The following is a 12,553-nucleotide window of genomic DNA, read 5'->3' on the forward strand; positions in this document are numbered from 1 at the left end:
GTTTCATTTTAATTTGCCAAAATGATGATGCAAAAGATTTCTCAAATTGAAAAAGGGAATATTGAAAGAGAAAAATAGACAAAGTCTTGGTTCTTGACAAAAATGTCTTTTTCTGATAGAAAAACATTTCTGCAAAACACTCCATGCCAAGTCTGCTCTGCAGCCATTCAGCTAGAAGTGCTTTCTGTTCTAGAGAAGCCTCCGAAAATATCTTCAGTTCTTAAATACCACAGTGTTTATCTCTTTGTGGTCACCAACAAACAGTTGTTACCACGTTTTTGTGGTGACCAAACTTAGAAGCCCCCAGTGACGAGGGCAGAGCAAAGAAAGGGCTGAGAGCAGCGTTGCCATGTAGGGCACTGCCACTGATTTCCCAACAGCAAAATGCTGGATATTTTGGCAGTGTCTCCTGTTCAAGACTGAGTGTTCAAGATTTTTTTTTTTTTTTTTTCCCCTGAGCCCTTAATGCCCTAATCACACCTTTTCCATCTTGGGTATTTGGAAAGGCCAGTAGGAACTAGCATCAGATGGAAGATTATAAAGTCCTCTCCAATTTCATCCCTTGGAGAGAAATTTGTTTAAAAGGATTTTAAAGAATACTTTGAGGAAAACCAGATTCTTGGATACAAATGAAAAAGGCTCCTGTGTCAGTGTATGACCAAAGACTTGCTGCTGTGGACTAGTAGGAAGGCAAACCGACTATTTAAAGATCTTTGTTCACATCGTTCCCGAATATGGCACAGAGTCAATTATCGTGGTTTCTGTTTCCCTGCAGACATAAACAATGACACTTACAATTTCCTGCTTGTACAGCTCTCACACAAACGTCTGTCTATAAGGGAAATGGCTAATTACTTATTAAACCTTGCATTGTGCTTAGACTGGGTTAAATATTGACTACCAAAGTTCAAGGGGAATCCGTGTCACCAAACTTGAACTTGGGCATCCTATTTTCTAGGAGCTGTTCAAATAAAATAATTAGGCGACAGGATACTGCACATAGGCAGGAGGGACAAAGAAGGGGACAAAAAATGGAGCAGATTGTCTCAGAAGTAAATACCTGTCTTTGAAGCCTTGGGTTTTGGGACAAGATTGCAACTGGTGGCTCGAAGGGGAGTTTTGTTACAAAATAAGTGAATTAAACTGAGATTTGCAGAGTGTCTGGTTTGTTTTGCTGAAAGTCTTGGAGGTGGTGGGCAATTTGGCTGGGAAATCCACTGGGCCTATGAAGGAGGATTTGCATGCTTGGGAAGCAGTTGGAAGGGGAGAGTACAAGAGCATTTATGTTAAAATTGGGGTCGATTAACCCCAGAAGCTGATTCAGGGCTGCCTGACAGGAGTGTTTCCCAGAGCTTATGGGAAGCAAACAAACGCCTTATGTTGGCAGGAACGGTCCCTGTGTGATTTGTAGAAATGCTGGGGGTTTGGGTTAGGTTTGGGGAGAGCACGTTGGTGCTATGGGACAGGATTTTCGCTTGGGTTCTGGATCTGCCTGCCTCCCTCAAGCCAGAGGATTTCTAGCTTTCTTCCAGAGTTAGGCAGTTTGTCCCTCCTGGAAACAGAAGGCTAAAAAAGAAAGTCTTTTAATTTCAGAACCTTGAAAATGTGTTTTAATGCCATTTCTTTTGAAAAAGCAAATTAGGAAAGCCATTATTCAGGTGGGTTTGCCTTCTTGAATGGGAATGAAAAAGGTAGATTGTGTGGGTACATGTGCCAACACACCTTTGTTGTACTTATCTCTTCTCTAAAAGAAGTCTTCTGGTTATCCATTGAACTGCATACCTGAACTGCGCCGTCAGTATAATTTTAGCCTTAGAGTAGAAATATTAGTCGTCTCTTTTGGCCCACGCTAAGCCCACTGGCAGCACTTAAGAAACAATAAATAATACCTTTTCTTCCACACTAGAAGAGAAACCTTCGAGCATATGAAGTCTGTTTCTTCAAAAGTAATTTGAAGTAATCCTAACTCTCCTCTGCGTTTGCTACCTCAAAACCTAAGGGATAAAGTTACTATTTTTTGCTGCTGAAAAAACGTTCAGCAACACTTGAAATTGAATGTCACCCGTGCACATTTAATTTAATAAGATGGTAATTTCATGTTAAATAAATACCAACTGATTATTGAAAACATATGCTCAAAGGATTTAAAAACCATGTAAGAGATACGTATCTCATCTACTGTTGTTGAACTGCAATAAATCTATGCAATAATCAAGTGCCAATTGTTTAACATACAATAACTATTTTATTAAATCTCAGTGAAATGTGTATGCAGGGCACTTAATTAAATGGAACGTGTTCCCAAATATTCTATTTTTCTTATTTTTGGAACATCTAGAGTAGAAAATTTACTGGCAGCCTTCACCCAAGGGGCTAGTTATTACTCATGTAAAAATATGGCAAGCACTTCTTGTGCTATCAATAAATATCCATTTCATCAGGAAAGCAGCTCCTACCACAGAGGTAGGGAAGAAAGAAAACATGTCACTTCACTTGCTGTAAAATGAACCCGCAAAGCTGTTTTCTCCATCAGGTTGTTGGGCTCAGCTCTGCAGCCCAAGCCTAGAACTTGCTCCTGCAAACAAGTCTGCTATTCCCAAAGCTAAGCCTGACCAGTCATCGGGGCTGATCAGCAAATACTTATGGCGGGTTTGTGTTCCTCTCTAAGAGTCTTTGTTCTACAGTGATGCTGTTGTTTTTTTCTTTAATCTTTTGATTGTTTTTGATAAGCATTGTTTTTGTCTGTGGGCGCCTATGTTTTCAAGCCAAGAAGGACCCATTAGCTCATCTAATCTGATCTCCTCATGTCACATACCAAAGCATTTGGCCCAGTTACCCCTACGCTGACCCCTACTGTACTTGGCTAATGCATACCTTTTGGAAATGCAAACTGGTTTGTTTTGAAAATATGGAAAGATGTTGGATTCGCCAGTCCTTTGAACTGCTTATTCCAATGGTATACAAGGGCAAAACTGTCATCCCTTTATCTCTCTCAAAAAGCATTTTTATCAGTTCTGCTCTCCATGTCATGGTTTCCCACTGTGCAGAGAGCCAAGAGCTCCTCTCTTTCAGGAACAACTACTCTTGTTAATTGAAACTCTTGCCATCATTGCTTTCTAAGCCCTTCCTGGTGGGATTTGCTCCTTGGTAGGTGTTTGTCCAGCCCCCAGCATAGTGAGGCCTCTATCCATTGCTCCATAATTACAGCTTGAATGCCAATACAAATAATGGTAATAATGACGTGCAGAGAGTGTAAGTGTATAATTCACATGTTGGTCTTGCAGAGAGGGTTAAACTCCTCCTGTAAGCAGTTGTCATTCAGCTCAGCTTTCTAGCAATGGATATCCCAAGTTAGCCAACTCTGGATGCAGGTTTAAAATGTGGATTTTAGATGGTCCTTTCCAGCCATCTGTGTTCATCCATTCTGAAGCATGGGGAGAGGTGAAAGAAATCAACTTTGGTGTGAACCACCCTTGCGCCAAGGACTTTGGAGGATCAGGATTTACAGTGATGTGTATGGTGAAAGCCAAATGTCGCCCCAAGGGTTGGTGTAAGAGATTGTGTTCACGCTGAAGAAGTGGTTTGGTTAGCCACCATTGTCCAACTCCATCTCACTGTCATAATGAAATATTTCTGTGCTTGGCTGTATTCTCCCCGTAGGACACACATCATCTGTGGTACCCCAGTCCCTGACGTTAATTCCTCGCATGCATTGATGGGTTGTTTAGGTGCTTCATGGTAAATGACTTTGCTAATTTGCTAACACAGGACTTCAAAAGAAATCTTATCTTCATGGAAAGTGAATGTGTTTGGTATTAAATAATAAAATATACATAACCCATGGGGCCCTTAAAACTTATTTAACTTCTTTATAAACTTTACAATACAGTATGTGGATATTATAAATTATTTTCCATTCCAAGAAACTGTCCGAGCTGGTTGACCTTCCTTGGAATTTCCTCTTTGTAATTATGTTTAATGTGTTAATAAAGTTCACTTTGAACTGTATCATGGCAAATGGTCTCATAGGACATGGGTCAGTGCTGGTGTGTTCACCATATGTGAAGCTTGACGTTAGTGTGCAGTTTAGTTGAAGGAATAACAAGGCTAAGTCCAAACAATTGTAGAAGCAGTATCTCCTCCCCAGGTTAGCAGTAAAAGGGGTTCATGGAAAGTTAGGAATGTGGAGTGGGAAATCATTTAGCTTTCACTGCTAGGTGTTACTAAATTATAGTGCTAGGTTCGAGTCACTATCAAAACACCATATATCTAGAAGGTTTTCACACAGAGCTATAAATCATGTTTACTACATGTATGAGTTGAACGAGTGCATGAACTTTGCAATGCAGTCCAGGAAAATATAATTACATGTGTGTGTGTTTTTGGCTGTGAGAAATATGGACAGGAAGCTCCAGGCTATTCCACTGTTGTGTCTTAAATACACTTCTAGAAATTTTTTTTGCTGCTTCCCGGAAATAGCTATTTGCTATAGTAAAGAGGCTTTCTTGGGTTTTACATAACTCCTTTTGCCAAGAAGTGGCAAGCACCATTTCTTCCAAGGCACTGGGGGGGGAGAGCAGGAATGCTTGTAAAGCAGCGTCAGCAGTAGAGCAGCAAGTGGGGCTTTTCTGTGGTATAGGATAGTGGATATAAATTGAAAATTGCCCAGCTGTTCAGTAAGACAGGTGTAGGATCTGTCTTTTATATAATGGAACAGAATGGAGATTCCAGTTGCTTGTATTCGTAAATGAGGCAAATAAATCTGCACACTTGTCTGCATGTATATGAGCAGAAATATTTAAAACAAATGAGGTGATCACGGCATTTCCTTATTAATATTTGACTGGGCTTATATGATCTTGAACAGAAGACTTGGCATCTGACTGGGATTGTTGGTTTCTTTCTGGGTGTACTTATATGTATTTGCAGATGGGGAAACTACAAGCAAGAAAATAACTTGGTGGAAAACATAGGGTCTGGATTGTTTAAATTATATTTTAAGCCTGATTGCACCCTGGCCCTTGGAACTCCAGGCATGATCCCTTCTAGTAACTAAAATGATTTGAATGTTATGGGGCAAAGTTATATTTAGTTTGTATTTGGAGAAAGAATAACAACCAGGCATGGGGGGAGGCAGCTGCATTCTCGTCACTTCTTCCCAAGTCACATCCATGGATGTCAAACCCCACCCTTCCCCCTTGGCCAAAATATTAAGAAATTATTCTCTCAAACTATTGGGTTGAGGACAAGAGGGACTGACGAAAACCTGCCTCCACTGGTTTTGTGTCAAGGTAGGGCTTAACTAATTGTAATAGCTCCGTCACAGGCTGTGAAGTCAGCTGTGCCCTCTCCAGCATGGTGTGGCTTAAAAATGTGTTTCTCAGCAGTGCCCTGGGGCCGTAGAGAGTTGCCTTTGCCTAATGGAAAATTGCAAGAGTGGAAACAAGAAATGGTGGTTGTTTTCTCTCCCCACCTTCCCTCCTCCTTTCCTGACTATAAAAATGTGTGAAAATCTGTATCAGCAATTTTGATGGTATATCTACCTGGGGCCTCACTTTTGGCCCCTTCTCCTATATCCCAGGGCAAAATGCTGCAGGAAGTAATCTCTGTCTTCAGGAACGTCAGAGGTTGCAGATTCTCAGCACTTAATAAAGGCTGATTTTTTCAAGAATCGCTGCCTAATGGCAAAGAAATCAGGGTGATTATGGTGTAGGGACACCTCCCCCAGGATTTACACCCAGGGACAAAGAGCACTGCTCTCTCCTGCTCTGTCTTGAAAGGATCCAGTCTGGAGCTTTGGCCCATGGGTGCAGGCACATGGCAAATCACGGGATCCCTTCCATAGCCAGATAGATGGTATATATTGGCATTAAAATTTTTCTCTTGGTAGGTGTATGAATTCACAAGTTTAACAATCTGGTTTAACAAAATGGTTTCAAAACAATCCCTTATGGAGTTGCTATCCATCTCTTGTGGTGTTGCTCTAATGCATAACCCACAAACAAGGCAAGAGCAGCACTACAGCAAGCAGCTGTAGGGTATTGCTCTCAAAATACATTAGATCACTTCTGCTCACATAGAACACAAAGCTGGAGTCTAGGACGGCCGAGATCGTGACACCGGCTGCTTGAGGAGTAATTGCACGTGCTTTTTTATGCTGTAGTAGAACATGGGACAGAAGCTGGCAGCGGCAAGGGATGGGATGTCGGCAGCAGCCAGGGTTCAGCCTGTTTTTACCTCGCTGGCAGCTGTAGGTGAAGCAGCAGGTGCTTTCCTGGGATTTTGCTTCTCTAAGCAGCTGTGGAAATGTATCCAGCCTGCAGGGCCGTGGGCTGTGCCCTGGGCTCTGCTGCCGCGCTGAGCTGTGAGCGCACGCATGCCCCAGCCCCGCGGGAAGCAGCCACCAAGGGACACTCCCAAATTGATGCCTTGGGAGAGCCGGTGGCTATTGGGCACTCTGCTCTCATGGCCACCCCCCTGGCATATTATGGGCCAGTTCTGCAAGGTAGGGAGCTCCCTTCTGTAGCAGTGAAGCACATGAGAAATTGGGGTGCTCAGCATGTTTTTACTGCATCTTTTTGCTCCATTCATATAGCAGAAGATGGAACTGCCGTAGAGAAGCCCTGAAAATTAAACTCCAGGGGAACCTGAGTGGTTCTGGGCAGCTTAATGTATGGATTCAGAGGGGGAATACGTTTTTATCTGGATAGCGTGGGATTTCCCTGATACGTCATGTGAGGCAGCTCTGTGTCAGCAGTACCCGCTGCCCAGGGGATGTTGGAGAAGGGCCTTTTTGCAAAACACTCTTCCCCTTCTCCACCGCCTCCCCTCCAAATACTGACAGAGCAGAGTGGCGAGATGTGCCAAAGTGTATCTTGACTTGAAAAGCATTCATCTGTCACTGTTGTAGTCCCAAGGCAGGGCTGTACAGATATGTAGTGAAATAAGACCCAGTGGATGCCTGTACATTAGAAAGAGAGACAGAGATCCGTGATGATATCAACATTTTATTCTTGCAGTAGCCGTCTACAGGAGGTCCAGCTATCGTTGGCTTGCCAGAGCCTCTGAAGCCTCTGGCGTATGCAAAGGCTCTCTCTCCAGAGAGAGGGTACGGCTTGCGCAGAAAGTTATTAACGCAAAGATAATAGGTAATAAAATGGGAATATTTACAGCACCAAATGAACAGAAGCTAGGTTTTAGCATCTTTGTCCTGGGCCTGTACCTTATTGAGAAGTGCATGCAGCTGTATCTGGCAAAATTCACAGCAGGAAAAAGAGGGGGGGGGGAATTTTTATTCCTCATCATGAGAAAGTCGCTGGAGGGGCTAATGAAGGGCTGCAGAGGACCGCGCTAGTGTTTTTCTTTTCAGGCCGAAAGGCTATAAGAAACACACCCTTTTCTAAATGTCATAAAGGTCTGCGAATAGATCCTGTGACAGAGAGCGATCCAACAATTCCTCAGAACGAAAGGTCAATCAAAGGAAAATGGCATTTAGGAGGACCAAGCTTACCGCTGACCCAAACATGTGACAGATCCAGCGGCAACTCTGGTGCCATCAGGAGAGCCGCTTGTGCAGCCTGCCCCAGTGAGGCACATGACGTGATTGGGAAACTATCTGATTCCTCCAGGTCTCAAAATTCATCAGGAGTCAACCTGAATGTCGGAAGGAAAGGGATTTTGAAGGAGCTACAGCAGGTTTCCAAGTTGGGAGGAGGGTGCTCTCTCTCTCCACTGTCCCTGCTTGCCCTGTACCAAACATTTTTCCCCAGCACTAATTATAGATCTGTTTTTGCCATTTGAATATGCATGGAGTAGTATCCTGGCTCACAAGTAGATTGCAATGAAGCTACTCTTAAAGTTTGACTTAGTTTGGTAGGGCTCTAGGTCAGAAAGGACCTCTCCAAGGGCCAACCCAGAATTTCAACAAGGCTGTGGACTTGTCTGGACATTTCTGCTCCTTTACACTGAGTGAGACACTGCACCATGTAGGGAAACGTAGCAGAATTTGGGGCTGGATCCTCACCCGGTGTTGGTGAATTCTGCTTTATCAAAGCCAGCACGTACAACCCTTCCTGATGGGTGGATTTCCACTTGAAAAGATTCAGCAACATGACTTGTGTCAGATCAGCATTCAAAGGATTTTGGGATTATGTCTCCAACCACAGAGCTAGCTGGAGGTCTCCCAAGCTGAAGAACATTAACAGTGTGGTTTGCAGTGCTTAGAAAGACCTGGATAGGCAGGATTTTGCCAGTTCCCTTGGAGTATGGGAGAGCACCATCACCTCTGAGACGGTGTCCCACAGGTGTCTGCAGAAGGTGGGCAGGGATGGCTCTTATCTTTGCCAGGGACTGACTTTTTCAGAATAAGTGCTCTCAAGATCCCCACTTTGGGTCTTCAGCACTTCATTAGAATCTGAGTGTGTCTAAGACCCATTGGTTTAACCAGGCTAATTAGTTAATGAGTTAAACTAATTAGTTAATGAGTTTAATTAATCAGTTTCAAGCTAGTTCATGACTCCTTTCTCAGCTTGATCAGCACTTCTGTTCACCAGCAAAGCTGTGTAGCAGCTCTGTAGTCATTCATGAGCTGGACTGTATGCACTGCCTTAGTCATGCTGGGGAAAATTCAGGCAGACGTTGGAATAATAGGAATTAGTCATGAGGAAGTGCAAATATGAGCTCTGTAGCTTAGCCCATGTGGGTCCAATCCTGCAAAACACTTGGAACAGGAATAAAGTATGAGGGAGTAGTTCCAAATCCCACAAACATCTTGTGGGTTTTGGGTGCAACTCAGCATCAGCAATCCTTAGCAAAACATTTTGTCCTTATGCAAGAGCAGGGCGCTTATTATCACACGCATTAATAGGCTATTCTGGGAAGAGCATTGCTATTGCAGATTGTGTGGGGAACTTGTGCAATTAATGAAAAGGCAGAAAAGGCAGATGCAGGAAGACGACTCTGCTTCAACTTTTCAGACCCTTGGGAAGAAATTCGGTTTGAATTCAGTTATAGGGCCATTCCCACTGTTGGAGTCTTTATCACTTCTTTTTTCTGAGTGTTGGCCTGTCCAAGTGCATCCTGTTATCATGTGGCTAACAGTGTGTTCACTCTGTGGCATTCCAGGGACACTCTTATTTGCATGACATTATCACTTTTTATAAAGAACAAATATTTGTCAGTCGGGTCAAACCAGACGGGTTGCTAAGGCAATTTATAAAAATACCCTGTTTTGGACTATAAGCAATATTACCATGTCAGGCTATGCTGTATCTTCCCAATGAATGCTTTATGTCCAACAACTCCAGGCTTATGCATTTCAGATAAAGCCCATCTGGTGACTATTAAAGGGAATTACTGTACGTACAACATGAAAGGATTATAACATTGGGGGGGGGAGCAGTATTTTAAGTACCAGTGCTGTTACTAATTTTGCCTTCAGGATAGGTGTTAGCTTTAAAACAACTACAATTGCTTTACCAAATACAGCTGAACAGTTTGTGTATTGGACTCCTCCTTGCTATAGGAAAATGGAAGTGCTTTGGAAAAGCAAAAGAAACTCAGAACCAGGCTCCCCTAGTGGGTTAGCATGAGCTGCTGCTGATGGCAAGACTACAGCTTCAGGTCTTGGACAAACCAGTATCTCTGTTGTTGTATCCCTCTGTAATCGCCTGCATTTTTAGCCTTGGTTGTAAGTGATTTTTGGTAAGCACCTTTCACTACATCTCTGTATAGCAGTCAGGGTAATGGCCTGATTGATGACTCGTCTTTAAATCAGTGCTGTATCATCGACAAAAGTAATAACAGCTCTTCCTCTCGCTGTTCTTTCTTAGGCCCCCCAAGGATTGCTGATAAAGTGATTCACCGTCAGTCCGTGAGGCTAGGGAGGACCATCAAGCTCCTGTGCCCAGTGGAGGGTGACCCCCCGCCTCTCACCATGTGGATGAAGGATGGACGCACTATCCACAGCGGCTGGACAAGGTTCCGAATCCTTCAGCAAGGGCTGAAAATCAAGGAGGTGGAGAGCGAAGATGCGGGAACCTACATTTGCAAAGCCACCAATGGCTTCGGTAGCACCAATGTGAATTACACCCTCATCGTGATTGGTGAGTAGAGCTGGAGAAAAGCCAGACCTCACCTGCTTTAGGGGGAGAGAGCGAGCCGATTTCTGTGTAGCTGTCAGTGATTGCAGATTTGCTTTGCTAATCATTTACTGACCTCCACTCTTAACCGGCCCTTTCCAGTGTTTGAGGATTGCCAGAGCTGGCTATGTTGCTGCACATCTTCTGCTGCAGCCGGCTGCAGGCAGATAAGATTACGCAGTGCCAAAGGTTACAAATAAACAGAAATGATGCAATAGTCACTAGGGTCCAGATCACAATGAATTCCACACAGGAAAGGCTGTGCGATAAGGAGAGGTCACACTGATCTTTATGTTTGCTGTTGGAACAGGATAGTTCTCAAAACAAATGTTAAGGCACCCATATAAAAACACACAGCTGGGAGATCCATGTACTGAGCTTTTGCAAAGCATGGTATCTTCAGGAATAAGAGTATTTAGGTTGAAACAAAGCTCAGAGCTGGCATATGACCGAGGGATGCTCAGTTCCTGAGAAATCCTCTTGGTGGAGGCAGGATTAAAAAAGCTTCAGATGCCATCTTGGTGACCATGGGTTCACTGACTGTGCTTTTGACCTGCTTCAAAGGGCTTGCTTGGCCTGGCAATGGGAATTTGGGGTCACCTGCTGGGCTGAGCATTCCTGAAGGCCCCCAAAGACACTTCTCTGGGTAATGAAAGATTCCTGTGCTGCGACTGCCACAGAAGTGTGATCATCGGTCCTTGTATGTGAGGAAGGAAAGAGCTGGATGAAAATTGGCATGCTGGAGGATGCTGAGGGAGCAAAGGAGAGGGTTACAAAGCAGGGGATGAGATCAGGTATCTTGCTCACCATGTTGCCTGATCAGCACCCCAAGTATCTGGTCTAGAGGGTTCTGTTTCTCTTAGACAGTGGAAGTGAGGACAGAGTTTAGGGCAGTTTCCAGCTGCCTACTGGTTGGCACTTGGCCTGGTTTTGTTCTATTTCTTCTTCCCCTTCACAGCAGGAGGGCTGCTGTAGACTCAGAGCATGTAGCAAACACTTGGTGCTGCTTGATGGAGGATTATCACCCGATAACAGGGTGATTCTTGGAGAATGCACTTTGCTGCAGAGCCAGTATGGGAGAGAGACCAGAATCTAAATGTCTTATCAGGAAAGAGATGCTTAGGTGAGGGAAACCCTTGTGATGTGACTCCTGTAGCATTAGTGGGATAAAGCCGCAAAAGCCACCTTGTAGTTTACATGGTTTGCGGATTTGGTTTTTCTTGTTCAGCTCTTTCCTATCGACATTCATCCATCTTTCTTGGCTACACCAAGCAAAAAGGGTGAAGTGGAAATTGTCTATAAAGAGTCATGTCTATACAGACTCCTTTTGGACATGCTTTCCAGACTGTTTGGTGTGGAGAAAGGAATGCTATAGGACTCTGCTTCAGTCCTGCTTGTGCTTTTGCAGTATGTGGAGGCTGCCAAAGTCTTTGATCTTCTCTGTCTTCCAGTATCTTCTATAAAGCTCAGTGCCCAAGACAGCTCACATTATTCCAAGGCAAAGAGGCATTGAGGCATCTGTGAGTCAAAGGCGGCTCTGACTATTCTCGATAGCACAACAGAAGCAAATGAAAGGGGAAAGCCAGGAGGCATAGGGTGAAAGTTGGACTAGAATTCAGGAAAGATTGAGGCAAAACCCCCAATTCAGTTGCTCAGGGAAATTGGATTATCAAATTTAATTGTGTTAAGAACAATAGTGTTCATTATATTTGGCACTTAAAAGCCCTGGGCACAAACACTAGTTATTTAGATCCTCATCGGGCAGCTATGGAAGGAAATAGCAAGCTCCCACTGGCCTCTGTGGGTGTGAGATTGAGCCCTACGCAAACAAATATTGATCGCCAAGTGCCAAGAAAAGGGTAACTTTAAACTAAATGTGTGACAGACATAGGGGCTGAGTTATCGTTCATCTCCATGCATCCTTGTTGTAATGCTGGCTAAAACCAGTATTTCTTACGATCTTTGCACCTTCCTTGTCTCACAATGTACCCTTGTGCATTGTTGTTGCTCAGACCATTTTTGATAGATTACTTATGTCCTCGTCTCCAGTGGTACGGATGTGTTCATGTAACGTTTCAAACCAATTGCTTTTCACTAGAACAATTTCCCCTGAAAACAAATTTTCCCCTAGTGTCTTTCTTGCAAAACACAAGGCATCACTGACTTATTCTTTCAAAGGACCCAAACATTTAATGCATTGGCCAGATGCTTGTGTTCGTTTTGGTGAAAAAGCTTTTGGTTGAGAGCAAATCAATCCTTTGTTGATTTTTGAGAAGGAGGCAGTGTTTTAAAACCAAGTGTGTGTCAGTTTTGAGGATGAAGATCAAATTGATGGAGCTGTTTTGTTTGTGTTCCGGAAAGCACAAACTTCATTAGGCAGAGTGGCTTTTTGAACCATATGGCTTCTCTGTTCT

The 12,553-nt window shown here is 43.6% G+C and overlaps 1 protein-coding gene across 5 annotated transcripts in view; it reads left to right on the forward strand.

Moving 5' to 3' along the window:
- FGFRL1 (fibroblast growth factor receptor like 1) overlaps positions 1-12,553 on the forward strand; it is a 180,407-nt gene that overhangs the window by 79,187 nt on the left and 88,667 nt on the right. For all 5 annotated transcript variants that reach the window (XM_075054353.1, XM_075054442.1, XM_075054532.1 and 2 more), the window contains one exon: positions 9,831-10,103. In XM_075054353.1, coding sequence (XP_074910454.1) covers positions 9,831-10,103 — 273 coding nt within the window. The remainder of the gene's footprint in view (positions 1-9,830; positions 10,104-12,553) is intronic.

This window comes from Buteo buteo, chromosome 1, assembly GCF_964188355.1.
Source record: "Buteo buteo chromosome 1, bButBut1.hap1.1, whole genome shotgun sequence".
Classification (NCBI taxonomy): Eukaryota; Metazoa; Chordata; class Aves; order Accipitriformes; family Accipitridae; genus Buteo; species Buteo buteo.